Raw genomic sequence first — 24,249 nt, 5'->3', positions numbered from 1 at the left:
ACAGTCTGTCTCCAGATAGTGGCAAGCTGGTTAAACATTTCTTGGAAGCAGAATCTGCTTTCCATTCCTTTAACCACAAGGCTCTGCGCAAAACCACAGAGTTGGCAGACGCCATTGAGGTACGGCTCGTAGAGTCCAGGACAGCGTTGATAGCGTAAGTCGCAAACGCAGACATTTGCGAGGTTAGGGACGCTACTCGCGGCACTGCTGGACGTATGATAGAGTCCACCTGTGCCAGGCCAGCTGAAATAGCTTGGAGTGCCCACACGGCCGCGAATGCTGGAGCAAACGACGCGCCGATAGCTTCATAGACAGACTTTAACCAAAGGTCCATCTGTCTGTCATTGGCATCTTTAAGTGAAGCCCCATCTTCCACTGCAACTATGGATCTAGCCGCAAGCCTGGAGATTGGGGGGTCCACCTTTGGACACTGGGTCCAGCGTTTGACCACGTCAGGGGGAAAGGGATAACGTGTATCCTTAAGACGTTTGGAGAAACGCTTATCTGGATAAGCATGATGTTTCTGGACTGATTCTCTGAAGTCAGAGTGGTCCAGAAAAGTACTCAATTTACGCTTAGGATACCGGAAATGGAACTTCTCCTGCTGTGCAGCTGCCTCCTCTGCTGAAGGGGCTGGGGGAGAAATATCCAACAGTCTATTGATGGCCGCTATAAGGTCATTTACCATAGCGTCACCATCAGGGGTATCTAGATTGAGAGCGGTGTCAGGATTAGATTCCTGATCACCCACCTCTGTCTCCTCATACAGAGCCTCGTCTCGCTGAGACCCTGACCAGTGTGATGACGGCGAGGGTCTTTCCCAGCGAGCCCGCTTAGGCTGCCTGGGACTGTCATCCGAGTCAGAGTCTTCAGCCTGTGATGCCTGGGACCCCCTTGAAGTACGGATTAGTTCCAACTGAGGGGGACCGGGGAGCATAGACACAGCAGTGTCCATGGTCTGAGAAACTGGCCTGGACTGCAAGGTTTCCAGGATTTTTGTCATAGTCACAGACATCTTATCAGCAAAAACTGCAAATTCTGTCCCCGTCACCGGGGCAGGGTTCACAGGCGTCTCTGCCTGGGCCACTACTACCATAGACTCTGGCTGTCGAAGTGGCACAGGGATTGAACATTGCACACAATGGGGGTCATTGGAACCTGCCGGTAGATTAGCCCCACATGCGGCACAAGCAGTGCATACCGCCTGTGCCTTGGCACCCTTGCGTTTTGCGGATGACATGTTGTTGTCTCCTCAGAGCAATGAGGGTATAAGCCAAGAAGCGACTGTACAGTGCAATATAAATATATATATGGTACAGGGAAAAAATGCACCAAATAACACTGTGGCACTAGTGGGGCCAGCACTTATGTGCAGCTTACCGCCCGCATAAACGCGGGTGTGTGGTCGCCAGAGTCCCTTGTCTGAGTCCCCCAGAGCCTGTGTCCGTTCTCCAGCCAGACTGCATGCAGGAATGGCTGCCGGCGTCCTGTGGAGAGGGGCGGGCCCTGGGCGTGTTGAGACCAAGAGCGGGAAACTTGCGTCCCCACTGTGCCCAGTGAGAGGGCTGGAGCATGTAAATAAGGCTCCAGCCCTCGGCGCTGATGAATCGTACAGCGTCTCTCCCTTGCCCTGATTGACAGGGTGGGGGCGGGAACGAAGCAGAGCTAGGCCGCAAAAGCCGGGGACTAGATTTATGAGCGCTGCCGCCGTAAAAGCGCGGGCAGCGCGAGTCCCCGGCGCACTACAAGTCCCAGCGGCGCCGCCGCTCCCCGGCCGGCGCGGTAGTTCCCAAGACATAAAATCACTCAGCTAAGCTGCAGTGACTCTAACCCGAGCGCGCAGCGCTAGTGCCCCCGGCGCACTAGCACACCCAGCAAGCCTGGAGTGTGCGTGGCCTGTCTGTGCGGGGACACAGAGTACCTGAACGTTGCAGGGCCTTGTCCCTGACTGTACTCAGCTCCTCCAGCAGGGTCTCTGGGTCTATGGATGGAGCTCGGCCTCAGGGTTTGGGGGCCGGTAAGATCCCACTTCCACAGAGCCCCTCAGGGGGATGGGGAAGGAAAGCAGCATGTGGGCTCCAGCCTCCGTACCCGCAATGGGTACCTCAACCTTACAAACCGCAAGTGGGGTGAGAAGGGAGCATGCTGGGGGCCCTATATGGGCCCTCTTTTCTTCCATCCGATAGAGTCAGCAGCTACTGCTGACTAAACAGTGGAGCTATGCGTGGATGTCTGACCTCCTTCGCACAAAGCAGAAAACTGGTGAGCCAGTGATCCCACTGGGGGTGTATAGCCAGAAGGGGAGGGGCCTTACACTTTTTAGTGTAATGCTTTGTGTGGCCTCCGGAGGCAGTGCTATACACCCAATCGTCTGGGTCTCCCAATGGAGCGCCGAAGAAAAGCTGTCGCTTGAGAAGTCAGAGACGCAACCTGCGGAGCAGAATTACGTGTGACTGCATTAATCTCAGCCAGACAAGCTGAGATAGCTTGTAGTGCCCACACGGCTGCAAAGGCCGGGGCAAAAGACGCGCCCGTGGCTTCATAGATGGATTTCATCAGGAGCTCTATCTGCCTGTCAGTGGCATCCTTCAGCGATGAGCCATCTGCCACCGATACTACAGATCTAGCCGCCAATCTAGAGACTGGAGGATCCACCTTGGGACACTGAGCCCAACCCTTAACTACGTCAGAGGGGAAGGGGTAACGTGTGTCAGTAAGGCGCTTAGTAAAGCGCTTGTCCGGAACCGCTCTGGGCTTCTGGACTGCATCTCTGAAGTTAGAGTGATCGAAAAAAGCACTCCGTGTACGTTTGGGGAACCGAAACTGGTGTTTCTCCTGCTGAGAAGCCGACTCCTCTACAGGTGGAGGCGGGGGAGACAGATCTAACACCTGGTTAATGGACGAGATAAGATCATTAACTAAGGCGTCCCCTTCAGGTGTATCAAGATTGAGGGCAACGTCAGGTTCAGAGCCCTGAGCTGCGACGTCCGCCTCGTCCTCTAGAGAGTCCTCGGGCTGGGAACCCGAACAGCGTGAAGAAGTCGGGGAAGATTCCCAGCGAGCCCACTTAGTCGGTCTGGGACTGAGATCCGGGCAGGAGTCCTCCGCGTGGGACCTAGGGCCCAACCTGGGAGCGCGCTGCGGCGCGGACCGAGAGGGGCCTGGAGGCGACGAGCTAACGGGGACCGGGGCCTGTGTAAGGACCGGTCTGGACGGCAAAGCTTCTAGCAGCTTGGCAGACCATTTGTCCATAGACTGAGTCATGGATTGCGAAAGTGACTCAGAGAGTTTCTCAGCAAACGCAGCAAACTCTGTCCCTGCCGCCTGGACAGGGGGAGCAGGGGGGTCTACATGAGCGGAGTGGCCCACTAGTGACCGAGGCTCCGGCTGAGCAAGCGAAATAGGGGTTGAGCATTGCTCACAGTGAGGGTAGGTGGAACCTGCAGGTAACATAGCCGCACAAGAGGTACAGGTCGCAAAAAAACCCTGTGCCTTAGCACCTTTGCTCCTTGTGGACGACATGCTGTTGTCTCCTAGGAGAGTGATCACTGAGGGTATATGGGAAGGGGTATACAGCCCGACCGAACAGAAATATGTATATAAATACGTATCTATTCCGGCACCCTGGGGGGGACCAGCACCGGGTGACCGGTGTGGCTTACCGACCGCTAAAAAGCGAGTGTGTGTCCTCCAGATTCCCTGCCTTAGGTCTCCCAGAGCTGCAGAGCTCTTCTCTGATAATCCTCCACCGGCAGAATGCCAAAAAACATGGCTGCCGGAGCTCTCAGGGGAGGAGTGGAGCCGTGGGCGGTGCTAGAAAGAAGGGAATTTTGTTACTTACCGTAAATTCCTTTTCTTCTAGCTCTTATTGGGAGACCCAGACGATTGGGGTATAGCTACTGCCCTCCGGAGGCCACACAAAGCACTACACTAAAAAGTGCAAGGCCCCTCCCCTTCTGGCTATACCCCCCCGTGGTATCACGGGTACTCCAGTTTTAGTGCCAAAGCAAGAAGGAGGAAGCCAATAACTGGTTTAAACAAATTAACTCCGAGAAACATCGGAGAACCGAAAAAACCGTTCAACATGAACAACATGTGTACCCGCAAACAACAAAAAAAAATCCCGAAGGACAACAGGGCGGGTGCTGGGTCTCCCAATAAGAGCTAGAAGAAAAGGAATTTACGGTAAGTAACAAAATTCCCTTCTTCTTCAGCGCTCTATTGGGAGACCCAGACGATTGGGACGTCCAAAAGCTGTCCCTGGGTGGGTAAAGAAATACCTCATGTTAGAGCTGCAAAAAAACAGCCCTCCCCTACGGGGATGTCACTGCCGCCTGCAGGACTCTTCTACCTAAGCTGGCATCCGCCGAAGCATAGGTATGCACCTGATAATGCTTGGTGAAAGTGTGCAGACTGGACCAGGTTGCTGCCTGGCACACCTGTTGAGCCGAAGCCTGGTGTCGTAATGCCCAGGACGCACCCACGGCTCTGGTTGAGTGGGCTTTTAGCCCTGAAGGAACCGGAAGCCCCGCAGAGCGGTAGGCCTCTAGAATTGGTTCTTTGATCCATCGAGCCAGGGTGGCTTTAGAAGCCTGCAATCCCTTGCGCGGACCAGCGACAAGGACAAAAAGAGCATCGGAACGGCGCATGGGCGCCGTTCGGGAAATGTAGATTCTGAGTGCTCTCACCAGATCTAGCAAACGTAAGTCCTTTTCATACCGGTGAACCGGATGAGGGTAAAAGGAAGGCAAGGATATATCCTGATTAAGATGAAACGAGGATACGACCTTAGGGAGAAACTCCGGAATGGGGCGCAGCACTACCTTGTCCTGGTGGAACACCAGGAAAGGAGCCTTGGATGACAAAGCTGCCAGCTCAGACACTCGCCGAAGCGATGTGATCGCAACAAGAAACGCCACTTTCTGTGACAGGCGAGAAAAGGAAACGTCCTTTAGAGGCTCGAAGGGCGGCTTTTGCAGAGCAACAAGTACTCTGTTCAGATCCCATGGATCTAACGGCCGCTTGTACGGGGGCACAATATGACAGACCCCCTGTAGGAACGTGCGCACCTTAGGAAGACGTGCTAGACGCTTCTGAAAAAAACACCGACAGTGCCGAGACTTGCCCTTTAAGGGAGCTGAGCGACAAGCCCTTTTCCAACCCCGATTGCAGGAAGGAAAGAAAGGTGGGCAATGCAAATGGCCAAGGGGATACTCTCTGTGCAGAGCACCAAGATAAGAAAATCTTCCACGTTCTGTGGTAGATCTTAGCAGACGTTGACTTCCTAGCTTGTCTCATTGTGGCTACGACTCCTTGAGATAATCCTGCAGACGCTAGGATCCAGGACTCAATGGCCACACAGTCAGGTTCAGGGCCGCAGAATTCTGATGGAAAAACGGCCCTTGGGACAGTAAGTCTGGTCGGTCTGGCAGTGACCACGGTCAACCGACCGTGAGATGCCACAGATCCGGATACCACGATCTCCTCGGCCAGTCTGGGGCGACGAGTATGACGCGGCTGCAATCGGATCTGATCTTGCGTAACACTCTGGGCAAGAGTGCCAGAGGTGGAAAGACGTATGGGAGCCGGAACTGCGACCAATCTTGAACCAATGCGTCTGCCGCCAGAGCTCTTTGATCGCGCGACCTCGCCATGAATGCCGGGACCTTGTTGTTGTGCCGGGACGCCATTAGGTCGACGTCCGGCACTCCCCATCGGCGACAGATTTCCTGAAACACGTCCGGGTGAAGGGACCATTCCCCTGCGTCCATGCCCTGGCGACTGAGGAAGTCTGCTTCCCAGTTTTCTACGCCGGGGATGTGAACTGCGGATATGGTGGAGGCCGTGGCTTCCACCCACATCAGAATCCGCCGGACTTCCTGGAAGGCTTGCCGACTGCGTGTCCCCCCTTGGTGGTTGATGTATGCCACCGCTGTGGAGTTGTCCGACTGAATTCGGATCTGCCTTCCTTCCAGCCACTGCTGGAAGGCTAGTAGGGCAAGATACACTGCTCTGATTTCCAGAACATTGATCTGAAGGGTGGACTCCTGCGGAGTCCACGTCCCCTGAGCCCTGTGGTGGAGAAACACTGCTCCCCACCCTGACAGACTCGCATCTGTCGTGACCACTGCCCAGGATGGGGGCAGGAAGGATCTTCCCTGAGACAATGAGGTGGGAAGGAGCCACCATTGTAGAGAGTCCTTGGCCGTCTGGGAAAGAGAGACTTTCCTGTCCAGGGACGTTGACTTCCCGTCCCATTGGCGGAGAATGTCCCATTGAAGTGGACGCAGATGAAACTGCGCAAAGGGAACTGCTTCCATGGCTGCCACCATCTTCCCGAGGAAGTGCATGAGGCGCCGTAAGGGGTGCGACTGGCCCTGAAGGAGGGATTGCACCCCTGTCTGTAGTGACCGCTGCTTGTTCAGCGGAAGCTTCACTCTCGCTGCTCGAGTATGGAACTCCATGCCAAGATACGTTAGTGACTGTGTCGGAGACAGATTCGACTTTGGAAAGTTGATGATCCATCCGAACGTCTGTAGAGTCTCCAGTGTAGCATGTAGACTGAGTTGGCATGCCTCTTGAGAGGGTGCCTTGACAAGTAGATCGTCTAGGTAAGGGATCACCGAGTGTCCCTGAGAGTGCAAGACCGCTACCACTGCCGCCATGACCTTGGTGAAAACCCGTGGGGCTGTCGCCAGACCGAATGGCAGAGCTACGAACTGAAGATGGTCGTTTCCTATCACAAAACGTAGAAAACGTTGATGTTCTGTAGCAATTGGCACTTGGAGATAAGCATCTTTGATGTCTATTGAGGCAAGGAAGTCTCCTTGAGACATTGAGGCCACGACAGAGCGGAGGGTTTCCATCCGGAACCGCCTGGCGTGCACATGTTTGTTGAGCAGCTTTAGATCCAGAACAGGACGGAACGAGCCGTCCTTTTTTGGAACCACAAAGAGATTGGAGTAAAACCCTCTCCCTTGTTCCTGAGGCGGTACAGGAACCACTACTCCTTCCGCTCTTAGGGAGTCCACCGCCTGCAGCAGGGCATCTGCTCGGTCTGGATGTGGGGAGGTTCTGAAGAACCGAGCTGGAGGACGAGAACTGAACTCGATTCTGTACCCGCGAGACAAAATGTCTGTCACCCACCGGTCTTTGACCTGTGACATCCAAATGACGGAAAAGCGGGAGAGCCTGCCCCCGACCGGAGATGCGGAGGGGGGGAGCTGGAAGTCATGAGGTAGCCGCTTTGGAAGCGGTTCCTCCATTTGCTTTCTTGGGGCGCGCGTGAGCCCGCCAGGAATCTGAGCTTCTTTGCGTCCTCTGAGTCCCTTTGGACGAGGAGAATTGTGTCTTGCCCGAACCTCGAAAGGACTGAAACTTCTGCTGCCATCTTTTCTGCTGAGGTTTGCTTGATCTGGGCTGGGGCAAAGAAGAGTCTTTACCCTTGGACTGTTTAATGATGTCAGCCAATGGCTCGCCAAACAGTCTATCTCTAGATAAAGGCAGGCTGGTTAAACATTTTTTGGAACCAGCATCTGCTTTCCAGTCCTTTAACCACAAGGCTCTGCGCAAAACTACCGAATTGGCGGACGCCATTGAGGTGCGGCTGGTAGATTCTAGGACCGCATTGATAGCGTAAGACGCAAACGCGGACATCTGCGAGGTAAGGGACGCCACTTGCGGCACCGCTGGATGTAAGATAGCATCCACTTTTGCTAACCCTGCTGAAATAGCTTGGAGTGCCCATACGGCTGCGAATGCTGGAGCAAACGACGCGCCGATAGCTTCATAGACAGATTTTAACCAGAGGTCCATCTGTCTGTCATTGGCATCCTTAAGTGAAGCGCCATCCTCCACTGCAACTATGGATCTAGCTGCAAGTTTGGAAATCGGGGGGTCAACTTTTGGACACTGGGTCCAGCGCTTGACCACATCAGGGGGGAAAGGAAAACGTGTATCCTTAGAACGTTTAGAGAAACGCCTTTCTGGATGAGCGTCGTGTTTCTGGATTGATTCTCTGAAGTCAGAGTGATCCAAGAAAGCACTCAATTTACGCTTGGGATAGAGGAAACGAAACTTCTCCTGCTCTGCAGCTGCCTCCTCTGCTGAAGGAGCTGGGGGAGAAATATCTAACAGTCTATTGATGGCTGAGATAAGATCGTTTACCATGGCGTCCCCATCCGGGGTATCCAGATTGAGAGGGGTTCCAGGATAAGACTCCTGATCACTCTCATCAGACGCATCACAGAGCGACTGATTGCGCTGAGACCCTGAGCAGTGTGATGACGTTGAGGGTCTTTCCCAGCGAGCTCGCTTAGGGTGGCTGGGGCTATCATCTGAGTCATAATACTCAGCCTGTGAAGCCGGGGACCCCCTTGCAGTCTGGATTAAATCCAACTGAGGGGGATTAGAGGACAGAGACCTCGCCGTGTCCATAGACTGAGCCCCAGGCATGGATTGCAAAGTTTCAAGGATTTTTGCCATAGTCACAGACATATTATCAGCAAAAACTGCAAAGTCTGTCCCTGACACCGGGGCAGGACTTACAGGCGTCTCAGCCTGGGTCACTATCTCTCCTGACTCCGGCTGGCGAAGCAGCACCGGATCTGAGCATTGCACACAATGGGGGTCCTTGGAGCCTGCTGGTAGAGCAGCCCCACATGCAGCACACGCAGTGTACACAGCCCTAGCCTTGGCAGCCTTGCGTTTTGTGGATGACATGTTGCTGCCTCCTCAGAGCGATCTGGGTATACAGCCAGGAAGCGACCTCACAGTGCAAGCAATAAGGAAATATATATATGTCCAGTGACACAGTACACTAATACACACTGAGGCACTAGAGGGGCCAGCTGAAAAGCCGCTTACCGCCCGCTTAAGAGCGGGTGTGTGATCTCCAAAGCCCCCTAGTCCAGGTCTCCCAGAGCCTTGCGTCCTTCCTCCAGCCAGACTGCATGTAATGGCTGCCGGCGTCCTGAGAGAGGAGGGGGGGCGGGCCCTGGGCGTTCCTGGCTAAGAGCGGGAAGCCTGCTTCCCTCTGTGCCTAGTGAGAGGGCTGGAGCATGTAAATCAGGCTCCAGCCCTCGTCGCTGCCGTGAAACAGCGTCTCTCCCCTACCCTGATTGACAGGGTGGGGGCGGGAACGAATCGGAGCTGCCGGCGTCCTAGGCCGCAAAAGCCGGGGACTAGATTTATAAACGCCACCGCCGTAAAAGCGCGGTCGGCGTGTCCCCGGCGAACTAAAAGTCACAGCAGCGCCGCCGGTCCAGCGGGGGTCGGCGCTGCGTTCCCACAACACAGAAAAAAGTCCCCCAGTTAAACTGTAGGAACACTAGCTCTAGCGTTACGGTCCTCGGCGCACTACAACACCCAGCCAGCCCGGAGTGTGTCTGTGCCTGCCGGGGACACAGAGTACCTGTATGATGCAGGGCCTTGTCCCTGATGGTACTCCTGCTCGGCATCCACCAGGTGCTATGGGTCTGTGGATGGAGCCCGGCGTCAGAGCTCTGAGGCCGGCAGGATCCCACTTCCACAGAGCCCTACAAGGGGATGTGGAAGGAAAACAGCATGTGGGGCTCCAGCCCCTGTACCAGCAATAGGTACCTCAACCTTACAACACCATCCACGGGTGAGAAGGGAGCATGCTGGGGGCCCTATATGGGCCCTCTTTTCTTCCATCCGAAATAGTCAGCAGCTACTGCTGACTAAAATCTGTGGAGCTATGCATGGAATGTCTGACCTCCTTCGCACAAAGCTTGAAAACTGGAGTACCCGTGATACCACGGGGGGGTATAGCCAGAAGGGGAGGGGCCTTGCACTTTTTAGTGTAGTGCTTTGTGTGGCCTCCGGAGGGCAGTAGCTATACCCCAATCGTCTGGGTCTCCCAATAGAGCGCTGAAGAAAGTGCGGGAATCTGGGGTCCCCACAGTGATCAGTGAGGGGGGAGGAAACATACAGGATGCTCCGGCCCTCACAGCCGACGTCAGGCCAGCCGTCCCGCCCTTACCCCTGACAGGCAAGCCCGGGGGCGGGATTTTAGCTACTAGGCCGCGATGAAGCCGGGGACTAAATTTAAGACCGCGGCCGACAAGCAGGCTCGGTCGGCGCGGAAGTCCGCCGGTCTTCCGAAATCAGCAGCTGCTGCAGCGTCCGGGAATAAGGCGCTCCATGCACAGTCCCCATGGGGACACAGAGTACCTTATACATGCAGGGCCCGATCCCTGAGGAAGAATATACTCCTGTCCAGCAGATTCCCACAGGGGCTGCGGAGGGAGCCCGGTCCCAGTGAATGGATGACCGGTTAGGATCCCACTTCTCCCAGAGCCACTAAGGGATGGTGAAGGAAAACGGCATGAGGCTCCGGCCTTTGTACCCGCAATGGGTACCTCAACCTTAACAGCACCGCCGACTTTAGTGGGGTGAGAAGGGAACATGCCGGGGACCCCGTGGGGGTCCTCTTTTCTTCCAACCGATATAACTAATCTGAGAATGCATGAGTGGATGTGTGCCTCCTTCCACACAAAGCATAAAACTGAGGAGCCCGTGATGCACGGGAGGGTGTATAGGCAGAGGGGAGGGGTTACACTTTTAAAGTGTAATACTTTGTGTGGCCTCCGGAGGCAGAAGCTATACACCCAATTGTCTGGGTCTCCCAATGGAGCGACAAAGAAAAAGCGGGTAAAAACGCAGTGTGCGCACAGGGCCTAATGGAGTCTTCAGACTTGGTATATTGATGACCTTTCCTTGGCACGGACATGCCATCACTTTATTATCAGTAGGGTTATACTTCTAGGACCCCCCACAATCCTGAGACTGAAGGGGCTAAGATGTCAATGTGTAGGAAAATTAGTGAGGATCCGCTTCAATCTCACAATCTGCACCCCACTAGTCATGTGATGGTATATCTTTTCTATAGGCTTCACTTTATTATATGGGTTTTTCCACCAATCTAATTCTGTGCTCATATTCTCGGCACTGGTAATGACACTGTCCATTTAGGCCGGTGTGGGTGGGTTTCTAATACTAACCTTGAATCCTGTTGGGCACCAGTCTACAAACTGAATAGTGCGTTTTGTCTTAATGGTTGCGATGGCGGCGTTGACATCCTTGGGGACCACGTCCCCCCTGTATAACATGCAGCAGGCCATGTATTTGCCGTGGCGGGGGTCACACTTCACCATCTGGTTTGCAGGCTCAAAGCAGGCATTGGTTATTTCGGCCACGGACAGCTGCTCGTGGTAGGCCTTCTCTGCAGAGATGACAGGCGCGTACGTGACCAGCGGGAAATGGATACGTGGATATGGAACCAGGTTTGTCTGAAATTCGGTGAGATCAACATTTAATGCCCCATCAAACCTCAGCGAGGCAGTGATGGACGACACGATCTGCCCAATGAGACGGTTGAGATTTGTGTATGTTGGACGTTCAATGTCCAAGTTTCGGCGACAAATATCATAAATGGCCTCATTGTCCACCATAAAGGCACAATCTGAATGCTCCAGCGTGGTGTGTGTGGTCAGTATGGAGTTGTATGGCTCCACCACTGCTGTGGACACTTGCGGTGCTGGGTAGATTGCAAACTCAAGCTTGGACTTCTTGCCATAATCTATAGAGAGTCTCTCCATCAGAAGAGATGCAAATCCTGAGCCTGTGCCGCCTCCAAAGCTGTGGAAAATGAGGAAACCTTGTAATCCGGTGCACTGGTCAGCCTGCGAGAGAAGATAGTGCCATATTACACATAACGGTCATAACCAAAGCCTTCCATGTTCTCTATGTATAGATCAGTGCTGATCATAGAGGCCGTAGAGGAGCCTCAGTCACCATCACAGCCCTGCGATCATGTAACGCCAGCTTCATACAGTGCGTCCACCCATCTCCTGTATACACCGCACCTATATACAGTGTGTCCACCCATCTCCTGTATACACCGCACCTATATACAGTGCGTCCACCCATCTCCTGTATACACCGCACCTATATACAGTGCGTCCACCCATCTCCTGTATACACCGCACCTATATACAGCGTGTCCACCCATCTCCTGTATACACCGCACCTATATTTAATGTGTCCACCCATCTCCTGTATACACCGCACCTATATACAGTGTGTCCACCCATCTCCTGTATACACCGCACCTATATACAGTGTGTCCACCCATCTCCTGTATACACCGCGCCTATATACAGCGTGTCCACCCATCTCCTGTATACACCGCACCTATATACAGCGTGTCCACCCATCTCCTGTATACACCGCACCTATATACAGCGTGTCCACCCATCTCCTGTATACACCGCACCTATACAGAGCGTGTCCACCCATCTCCTGTATACACCGCACCTATACAGAGCGTGTCCACCCATCTCCTGTATACACCGCACCTATATACAGTGTGTCCACCCATCTCCTGTATACACCGCACCTATACAGAACGTGTCCACCCATGTCCTGTATACACCGCACCTATATACAGTGTGTCCACCCATCTCCTGTATACACCGCACCTATATACAGTGCGTCCACCCATCTCCTGTATACACCGCACCTATATACAGTGTGTCCACCCATCTCCTGTATACACCGCACCTATATACAGTGTGTCCACCCATCTCCTGTATACACCGCACCTATATACAGTGCGTCCACCCATCTCCTGTATACACCGCACCTATATACAGTGTGTCCACCCATCTCCTGTATACACCGCACCTATATACAGTGCGTCCACCCATCTCCTGTATACACCGCACCTATATACAGTGTGTCCACCCATCTCCTGTATACACCGCACCTATATACAGTGTGTCCACCCATCTCCTGTATACACCGCACCTATACAGAGCGTGTCCACCCATGTCCTGTATACACCGCACCTATATACAGTGTGTCCACCCATCTCCTGTATACACCGCACCTATATACAGTGCGTCCACCCATCTCCTGTATACACCGCACCTATATACAGTGTGTCCACCCATCTCCTGTATACACCGCACCTATATACAGTGTGTTCACCCATCTCCTGTATACACCGCACCTATATACAGTGCGTCCACCCATCTCCTGTATACACCGCACCTATATACAGTGTGTCCACCCATCTCCTGTATACACCGCACCTATATACAGTGCGTCCACCCATCTCCTGTATACACCGCACCTATATACAGTGTGTCCACCCATCTCCTGTATACACCGCACCTATATACAGTGTGTCCACCCATCTCCTGTATACACCGCACCTATATACAGTGCGTCCACCCATATCCTGTATACACCGCACCTATATACAGCGTGTCCACCCATATCCTGTATACATCGCACCTATATACAGTGTGTCCACCCATCTCCTGTATACACCGCACCTATATACAGTGTGTCCACCCATCTCCTGTATACACCGCACCTATATACAGTGTGTCCACCCATCTCCTGTATACACCGCACCTATATACACAGTGTGGCCACCCATCTCCTGTATACACCGCACCTATATACAGTGTGTCCACCCATCTCCTGTATACACCGCACCTATATACAGTGTGTCCACCCATCTCCTGTATACACCGCACCTATATACAGTGTGTCCACCCATCTCCTGTATACACCGCACCTATATACAGCGTGTCCACCCATCTCCTGTATACACCACACCTATATACAGTGTGTCCACCCATCTCCTGTATACACCGCACCTATATACAGTGTGGCCACCCATCTCCTGTATACACCGCACCTATATACAGTGTGTCCACCCATCTCCTGTATACACCGCACCTATACAGAGCGTGTCCACCCATCTCCTGTATACACCGCACCTATATACAGTGTGTCCACCCATCTCCTGTATACACCGCACCTATACAGAGCGTGTCCACCCATCTCCTGTATACACCGCACCTATATACAGTGTGTCCACCCATCTCCTGTATACACCGCACCTATACAGAGCGTGTCCACCCATCTCCTGTATACACCGCACCTATATACAGTGTGTCCACCCATCTCCTGTATACACCGCACCTATATACAGTGTGTCCACCCATCTCCTGTATACACCGCACCTATATACAGCGTGTCCACCTATCTCCTGTATACACCGCACCTATATACAGCGTGTCCACCCATCTCCTGTATACACCGCACCTATATACAGCGTGTCCACCCATCTCCTGTATACACCGCACCTATATACAGTGTGTCCACCCATCTCCTGTATACACCGCACCTATATACAGCGTGTCCACCCATCTCCTGTATACACCGCACCTATATACAGTGTGTCCACCCATCTCCTGTATACACCGCACCTATATACAGTGCGTCCACCCATCTCCTGTATACACCGGACCTATATACAGTGCGTCCACCCATCTCCTGTATACACCGCACCTATATACAGTGTGTCCACCCATCTCCTGTATACACCGCACCTATACAGAGCGTGTCCACCCATCTCCTGTATACACCGCACCTATATACAGTGTGTCCACCCATCTCCTGTATACACCGCACCTATACAGAGCGTGTCCACCCATCTCCTGTATACACCGCACCTATATACAGTGTGTCCACCCATCTCCTGTATACACCGCACCTATATACAGTGTGTCCACCCATCTCCTGTATACACCGCACCTATATACAGCGTGTCCACCTATCTCCTGTATACACCGCACCTATATACAGCGTGTCCACCCATCTCCTGTATACACCGCACCTATATACAGCGTGTCCACCCATCTCCTGTATACACCGCACCTATATACAGTGTGTCCACCCATCTCCTGTATACACCGCACCTATATACAGCGTGTCCACCCATCTCCTGTATACACCGCACCTATATACAGTGTGTCCACCCATCTCCTGTATACACCGCACCTATATACAGTGCGTCCACCCATCTCCTGTATACACCGGACCTATATACAGTGCGTCCACCCATCTCCTGTATACACCGCACCTATATACAGTGTGTCCACCCATCTCCTGTATACACCGCACCTATATACAGTGTGTCCACCCATCTCCTGTATACACCGCACCTATATACAGTGCATCCACCCATCTCCTGTATACACCGCACCTATATACAGTGCGTCCACCCATCTCCTGTATACACCGCACCTATATACAGTGTGGCCACCCATCTCCTGTATACACCACACCTATATACAGTGTGTCCACCCATCTCCTGTATACACCGCACCTATATACAGTGTGTCCACCCATCTCCTGTATACACCGCACCTATATACAGCGTGTCCACCCATCTCCTGTATACACCGCACCTATATACAGTGTGTCCACCCATCTCCTGTATACACCGCACCTATATACAGTGTGTCCACCCATCTCCTGTATACACCGCACCTATACAGAGCGTGTCCACCCATCTCCTGTATACACCGCACCTATATACAGTGTGTCCACCCATCTCCTGTATACACCGCACCTATATACAGTGTGTCCACCCATCTCCTGTATACACCGCACCTATATACAGCGTGTCCACCTATCTCCTGTATACACCGCACCTATATACAGCGTGTCCACCCATCTCCTGTATACACCGCACCTATATACAGCATGTCCACCCATCTCCTGTATACACCGCACCTATATACAGTGTGTCCACCCATCTCCTGTATACACCGCACCTATATACAGCGTGTCCACCCATCTCCTGTATACACCGCACCTATATACAGTGTGTCCACCCATCACCTGTATACACCGCACCTATATACAGTGCGTCCACCCATCTCCTGTATACACCGGACCTATATACAGTGCGTCCACCCATCTCCTGTATACACCGCACCTATATACAGTGTGTCCACCCATCTCCTGTATACACCGCACCTATACAGAGCGTGTCCACCCATCTCCTGTATACACCGCACCTATATACAGTGTGTCCACCCATCTCCTGTATACACCGCACCTATACAGAGCGTGTCCACCCATCTCCTGTATACACCGCACCTATATACAGTGTGTCCACCCATCTCCTGTATACACCGCACCTATATACAGTGTGTCCACCCATCTCCTGTATACACCGCACCTATATACAGCGTGTCCACCTATCTCCTGTATACACCGCACCTATATACAGCGTGTCCACCCATCTCCTGTATACACCGCACCTATATACAGCGTGTCCACCCATCTCCTGTATACACCGCACCTATATACAGTGTGTCCACCCATCTCCTGTATACACCGCACCTATATACAGCGTGTCCACCCATCTCCTGTATACACCGCACCTATATACAGTGTGTCCACCCATCTCCTGTATACACCGCACCTATATACAGTGCGTCCACCCATCTCCTGTATACACCGGACCTATATACAGTGCGTCCACCCATCTCCTGTATACACCGCACCTATATACAGTGTGTCCACCCATCTCCTGTATACACCGCACCTATATACAGTGCATCCACCCATCTCCTGTATACACCGCACCTATATACAGTGCGTCCACCCATCTCCTGTATACACCGCACCTATATACAGTGTGGCCACCCATCTCCTGTATACACCACACCTATATACAGTGTGTCCACCCATCTCCTGTATACACCGCACCTATATACAGTGTGTCCACCCATCTCCTGTATACACCGCACCTATATACAGCGTGTCCACCCATCTCCTGTATACACCGCACCTATATACAGTGTGTCCACCCATCTCCTGTATACACCGCACCTATATACAGTGTGTCCACCCATCTCCTGTATACACCGCACCTATACAGAGCGTGTCCCCCCATCTCCTGTATAGACCGCACCTATATACAGTGTGTCCACCCATCTCCTGTATACACCGCACCTATACAGAGCGTGTCCACCCATCTCCTGTATACACCGCACCTATATACAGTGTGTCCACCCATCTCCTGTATACACCGCACCTATACAGAGCGTGTCCACCCATCTCCTGTATACACCGCACCTATATACAGTGTGTCCACCCATCTCCTGTATACACCGCACCTATATACAGTGTGTCCACCCATCTCCTGTATACACCGCACCTATATACAGCGTGTCCACCTATCTCCTGTATACACCGCACCTATATACAGCGTGTCCACCCATCTCCTGTATACACCGCACCTATATACAGCGTGTCCACCCATCTCCTGTATACACCGCACCTATATACAGTGTGTCCACCCATCTCCTGTATACACCGCACCTATATACAGCGTGTCCACCCATCTCCTGTATACACCGCACCTATATACAGTGTGTCCACCCATCTCCTGTATACACCGCACCTATATACAGTGCGTCCACCCATCTCCTGTATACACCGGACCTATATACAGTGCGTCCACCCATCTCCTGTATACACCGCACCTATATACAGTGTGTCCACCCATCTCCTGTATACACCGCACCTATATACAGTGTGTCCACCCATCTCCTGTATACACCGCACCTATATACAGTGCATCCACCCATCTCCTGTATACACCGCACCTATATACAGTGCGTCCACCCATCTCCTGTATACACCGCACCTATATACAGTGTGGCCACCCATCTCCTGTATACACCACACCTATATACAGTGTGTCCACCCATCTCCTGTATACACCGCACCTATATACAGTGTGTCCACCCATCTCCTGTATACACCGCACCTATATACAGTGTGTCCACCCATCTCCTGTATACACCGCACCTATATACAGTGTGGCCACCCATCTCCTGTATACACCGCACCTATATACAGTGTGTCCACCCATCTCCTGTATACACCGCACCTATATACAGTGTGTCCACCCATCTCCTGTATACACCGCACCTATATACAGTGTGGCCACCCATCTCCTGTATACACCGCACCTATATACAGTGTGGCCACCCATCTCCTGTATACACCGCAACTATATACAGTGTGTCCACCCATCTCCTGTATACACCGCACCTATATACAGTGTGTCCACCCATATCCTGTCCACCGCCATTAACTTGAGAACGGCGGCAGCTATAGGCATAGAAGTGGTGTCTAGGTATAGTAAAGTAGCCATGCGCTACGCAATGAAGCCACCTATAGCGCCACCTGGTGGAAAGAAGGGAATTTTGTTTACTTACCGTAAATTCCTTTTCTTCTAGCTCCAATTGGGAGACCCAGACAATTGGGTGTATAGGCTATGCCTCCGGAGGCCGCACAAAGTATTACACTAAAAGTGTAAAGCCCCTCCCCTTCTGCCTATACACCCCCCGTGCTCCCACGGGCTCCTCAGTTTTGGTGCAAAAGCAAGAAGGAGGAAAAAATTATAAACTGGTTTAAAGTAACTTCAATCCGAAGGAATATCGGAGAACTGAAACCATTCAACATGAACAACATGTGTACACAAAAAAACAGGGGCGGGTGCTGGGTCTCCCAATTGGAGCTAGAAGAAAAGGAATTTACGGTAAGTAAACAAAATTCCCTTCTTCTTTGTCGCTCCATTGGGAGACCCAGACAATTGGGACGTCCAAAAGCAGTCCCTGGGTGGGTAAAATAATACCTCGTAATGGAGCCGTAAAACGGCCCCTTCCTACAGGTGGGCAACCGCCGCCTGAAGGACTCGTCTACCTAGGCTGGCATCCGCCGAAGCATAGGTATGCACCTGATAGTGTTTCGTGAAAGTGTGCAGGCTCGACCAGGTAGCCGCCTGACACACCTGCTGAGCCGTAGCCTGGTGCCTCAAAGCCCAGGACGCGCCCACGGCTCTGGTAGAATGGGCCTTCAGCCCTGCGGGAACCGGAAGCCCAGCAGAACGGTAAGCTTCGAGAATTGGCTCCTTGATCCACCGAGCCAGGGTTGATTTGGAAGCCTGTGACCCTTTACGCTGGCCAGCGACAAGGACAAAGAGTGCATCCGAGCGGCGCAGGGGCGCCGTACGAGAAATGTAGAGTCTGAGTGCTCTCACCAGATCTAACAAGTGCAAATCCTTTTCACATTGGTGAACTGGATGAGGACAAAAAGAGGGTAAGGAGATATCCTGATTGAGATGAAAAGGGGATACCACCTTGGGGAGAAATTCCGGAACCGGACGCAGAACCACCTTGTCCTGGTGAAACACCAGGAAAGGGGCTTTGCATGACAGCGCTGCTAGCTCAGACACTCTCCGAAGTGAAGTGACTGCTACTAGAAAAACCACTTTCTGCGAAAGGCGTGAGAGAGAAATATCCCTCATTGGCTCGAATGGTGGTTTCTGAAGAACCATCAGCACCCTGTTCAGATCCCAGGGTTCTAACGGCCGCTTGTAAGGAGGAACGATGTGACAAACCCCCTGCAGGAACGTGCGTACCTGTGGAAGTCTGGCTAGGCGCTTCTGGAAAAAACACAGAGAGCGCTGAGACTTGTCCCTTAAGGGAGCCGAGCGACAAACCCTTTTCCAGTCCAGATTGAAGGAAGGACAGAAAAGTGGGCAAGGCAAAAGGCCAGGGAGAAAAACCCTGAGCAGAGCACCATGACAGGAAAATTTTCCACGTCCTGTGGTAGATCTTGGCGGACGTTGGTTTCCTAGCCTGTCTCATAGTGGCAATGACCTCTTGAGATAATCCTGAAGACGCTAGGATCCAGGACTCAATGGCCACACAGTCAGGTTGAGGGCCGCAGAATTCAGATGGAAAACCGGCCCTTGAGACAGCAAGTCTGGTCGGTCTGGTAGTGCCCACGGTTGGCCGACCGTGAGATGCCACAGATCCGGGTACCACGACCTCCTCGGCCAGTCTGGAGCGACGAGGATGACGCGGCGGCAGTCGGCCCTGATCTTGCGTAACACTCTGGGCAACAGTGCCAGCGGAGGAAACACATAAGGGAGCTGAAACTGCGACCAATCCTGAACTAAGGCGTCTGCCGCCATAGCTCTGGGATCTTGAGACCGTGCCATGAACGTCGGTACCTTGTTGTTGTGCCGGGACGCCATGAGGTCGACGTCCGGCACCCCCCAGCGGCAACAGATCTCCTGAAACACGTCCGGGTGAAGGGACCATTCCCCTGCGTCCATGCCCTGGCGACTGAGATAATCTGCTTCCCAGTTTTCCACGCCCGGGATGTGAACTGCAGAGATGGTGGAGGCCGTGGCTTCCACCCACATCAAGATCCGCCGGACTTCCTGGAAGGCTTGCCGACTGCGTGTGCCGCCTTGGTGGTTGATGTATGCCACCGCTGTGGAATTGTCCGATTGAATTCGGATCTGCTTGCCTTCCAGCCACTGCTGGAACGCTTTCAGGGCAAGGTACACTGCCCGTATTTCCAGAACATTGATCTGAAGTGAGGACTCTTGCCGGGTCCACGTACCCTGAGCCCTGTGGTGGAGAAAAACCGCTCCCCACCCTGACAGACTCGCGTCCGTCGTGACCACCTCCCAGGATGGGGGTAGGAAGGATTTCCCCTTCGATAATGAAGTGGGAAGAAGCCACCACCGAAGGGAAGCTTTTGTCGCCTGAGAGAGAGAGACGTTCCTGTCGAGGGACGTCGGCTTCCTGTCCCATTTGCGTAGGATGTCCCATTGAAGAGGACGCAGGTGAAACTGCGCGAAAGGGACTGCCTCCATTGCTGCCACCATCTTCCCCAGGAAGTGCATGAGGCGCCTCAAGGGGTGTGCCTGACCTTGAAGGAGAGATTGTACCCCCTTCTGTAGCGACTGCTGCTTGATCAGCGGAAGCTTCACTATCGCTGAGAGGGTATGAAACTCCATGCCAAGATATGTCAGCGATTGGGCCGGTGTCAGATTTGACTTTGGAAAATTGATGATCCACCCGAAACTCTGGAGAGTCTCCAGAGTAGCGTCGAGGCTGTGTTGGCATGCCTCTTGAGAGGGTGCCTTGATCAGGAGTTCGTCCAAGTAAGGGATCACCGAGTGACCCTGAGAGTGGAGGACCGCTACTACAGTAGCCATAACCTTGGTGAAAACCCGTGGGGCTGTTTCCAGGCCGAACGGCAGTGCCACGAACTGCAGGTGTTCGTCTCCTATGGCGAAGCGCAAGAAGCGCTGGTGCTCTGGAGCAATCGGTACGTGGAGATAAGCATCTTTGATATCGATCGATGCAAGGAAATCTCCCTGGGACATTGAGGCGATGACGGAGCGGAGGGATTCCATCCGGAACAGCCTGGTCTTTACGTGTTTGTTGAGCAGTTTCAGGTCCAGGACAGGACGGAAAGACCCGTCCTTCTTTGGGACCACAAACAGGTTGGAGTAACAACCGTGACCCTGTTGCTGAAGAGGAACAGGGACCACCACTCCTTCTGCCTTCAGAGTGCCCAGCGCCTGCAGAAGAGCCTCGGCTCGCTCGGGAGGCGGGGATGACCTGAAGAATCGAGTCGGGGGACGAGAGGTGAACTCTATCTTGTAACCGTGAGACAGAATGTCTCTCACCCAGCGGTCTTTTACCCGTGGCAGCCAGGTGTCGCAAAAGCGGGAGAGCCTGCCACCGACCGAGGATGCAGATTGCGGAGGCCGAAAGTCATGAGGAAGCCGCTTTGGTAGCGGCACCTCCTGTGGTCTTTTTTGGACGTGACTTAGACCGCCATGAATCAGAGTTCCTTTGATCTTTCTGAGGCCTTTTGGACGAGGAGAATTGGGACCTGCCCGCGCCCCGAAAGGACCGAAACCTCGACTGCCCCCTCCTCTGTTGGGGTATGTTCGGTTTGGGCTGGGGTAAGGATGTATCCTTTCCCTTGGATTGTTTGATGATTTCATCCAAACGCTCGCCAAACAATCGGTCGCCAGAAATTGGCAAACTAGTTAAGCGCTTTTTGGAAGCAGAATCTGCCTTCCATTCCCGTAGCCACAAGGCCCTGCGGAGTACCACCGAATTGGCGGATGCAACCGCCGTACGGCTCGCAGAGTCCAGGACAGCATTAATAGCGTAAGACGCCATTGCTGACGTCTGAGCGGTTATGGACGCCACCTGCGGCGCGGAAGTGCGTGTGGCTGCGTCAATTTGCGCTTGACCTGCTGATATAGCTTGTAGCGCCCATACGGCTGCGATTGCTGGGGCAAAAGAAGCGCCGATAGCTTCATAGATGGATTTCAACCAGAGCTCCATCTGTCTGTCAGTGGCATCTTTGAGTGAAGCCCCATCTTCAACTGCAAGTATGGATCTAGCCGCCAGTCTGGAGATTGGAGGATCCACCTTGGGACACTGAGTCCAACCCTTGACCACGTCAGGGGGAAAGGGATAACGTGTATCCTTAAGGCGCTTAGAAAAACGCTTATCTGGACAATCATGGTGATTCTGGACTGCCTCTCTGAAATCAGAGTGGTCCAGAAACATACTCGGTGTACGCTTGGGAAACCTGAAACGGAATTTCTCCTGCTGAGAAGCTGACTCCTCCACCGGAGGAGCTGAGGGAGAAATATCCTGATGGACGCAATAAGGTCGTTCACTATGGCGTCCCCGTCCGGAGTATCAAGATTGAGAGCGGCCTCAGGATCAGAATCCTGATCAGCTGTCTCCGCATCATCAACCAGAGATTCCCCCCGCTGAGACCCTGCACAATATGATGATGTCGAGGGAAAATCTAAGCGAGCTCGCTTAGTCGGTCTGGGGCTGGGGTCTGTGTCAGAACCCTCAGCTTGGGATCCATGAGATACCCCGGGAGGACATTGTTGGTCCAGCTGAGGTGAGCCAGGGAACAAAGATTCAACAGAGTCCCTGTGCTGAGATACCGGCCTGGACTGCAAGGCTTCTAGTATCTTAGCCATAGTCTCAGAGAGTTTTGCAAACTCCGTCCCTGTCACCTGAACAGTGTTAGCAGGTGGCTCCCCCTGGGCCCCCCCTAGCAGAGGCTCTGGCTGAGCAAGTGCCACAGGGGCCGAACAGTGCACACAATGAGGGTCAGTGGAACCTGTCGGTAGCGGGGTCGTACATGCGGCGCAGGCAACATAGTAAGCCTGTGTTTTGGCACCCCTGCCTTTCGTGGGCGCCATGCTATTATCTTCCCTGAGCAACACAATAGGGTATATAGCCAGAAATCAACTGTGCACCATACAGTGTAAAATAAACATATAATGTTACACTACTGCACAATGGGGCTAGCACCACAGGTGCTGCTTACCACCCGCTTAAAGCGGTTGTGAGGCCACCAGAGTCCCTGCCTGGGTCTCCCAGATTTTGTCCCCCTCTGCAGCGTCCGAGGAGCTGACAGGAATGGCTGCCGGCGTCCTGAGGAGAGGAGGGAGCCGTGGGCGTGACCCAGAAAGAGCGGGAGCTGGTGCCTGCACTGTGCACAGTGAGGGGAGTGGAGTATGCAAAGCATGCTCCCGCCCTCAGTGCTGCTCGTTCTGAGCAGCGTCCTGCCCTTCCCCTGCCTGTCAGGGCTGGGGGTGGGAGGAAAGGAACTAGGCCGCAAAAAGCCGGGGACTCTAGTAATAAACGCGGCCGCCGTAAAAGCGCGGCCGGCGTGGAAGTCCCCGGCGCACTACAAGTCCCAGCCGCCCCGCAGTGATTCCATGGCAGCGGCGGTCAGTGCGGCAGTCCCTATACATAAACACACTCAGCAACGCTGAGTGTGTAATGGCACCTATTAACCCGGTCAGCGCCGCGGTCCCCGGTGCACTAGCACACCCAGCAAAGCTGGAGTGTTGCTGTGCGCGGTCCCCACCGGGATACAGAGTACCTCCAAGTAGCAGGGCCATGTCCCTGAACGATACCCGGCTCCTATCCAGCAGGCTCCACAGGAGTTGTGGATGAAGCGCGGTCTCAGTGCCTGGAGACCGATAGGATCCCACTTCCACCAGAGCCCTGAGGGGGATGGGGAAGGAAAACAGCATGTGGGCTCCAGCCTCCGTACCCGCAATGGATACCTCAACCTTACAACACCGCCGACAAGAGTGGGGTGAGAAGGGAGCATGCTGGGGGCCCTATATGGGCCCACTTTTCTTCCATCCGACATGGTCAGCAGCTGCTGCTGACCAATCTGTGGAGCTGTGCGTGTGTGTCTGACCTCCTTCGCACAAAGCAAAAAACTGAGGAGCCCGTGGGAGCACGGGGGGTGTATAGGCAGAAGGGGAGGGGCTTAACACTTTTAAGTGTAATACTTTGTGCGGCCTCCGGAGGCATAGCCTATACACCCAATTGTCTGGGTCTCCCAATGGAGCGACAAAGAAACAGCATGTGGGCTCCAGCCTCCGTACCCGCAATGGATACCTCAACCTTAACAACACCGCCGACAAGAGTGGGGTGAGAAGGGAGCATGCTGGGGGCCCTATATGGGCCC

The 24,249-nt window shown here is 53.4% G+C and overlaps 1 protein-coding gene across 2 annotated transcripts in view; it reads right to left on the bottom strand.

The window, feature by feature from the left end:
• The window catches only part of LOC142259769 (tubulin alpha-3 chain-like), a 62,834-nt gene that overhangs the window by 4,986 nt on the left and 33,599 nt on the right, over nt 1–24,249 (bottom strand). For both annotated transcript variants that reach the window (XM_075331880.1, XM_075331881.1), the window contains exon 4: nt 11,025–11,705. In XM_075331880.1, the coding sequence (XP_075187995.1) occupies nt 11,025–11,705 (681 nt within the window). The remainder of the gene's footprint in view (nt 1–11,024; nt 11,706–24,249) is intronic.

Source organism: Anomaloglossus baeobatrachus (genome assembly GCF_048569485.1).
Source record: "Anomaloglossus baeobatrachus isolate aAnoBae1 chromosome 9 unlocalized genomic scaffold, aAnoBae1.hap1 SUPER_9_unloc_3, whole genome shotgun sequence".
Lineage (NCBI taxonomy): Eukaryota > Metazoa > Chordata > Amphibia > Anura > Aromobatidae > Anomaloglossus > Anomaloglossus baeobatrachus.
This window is presented reverse-complemented; position numbering and strand designations above follow the sequence as displayed.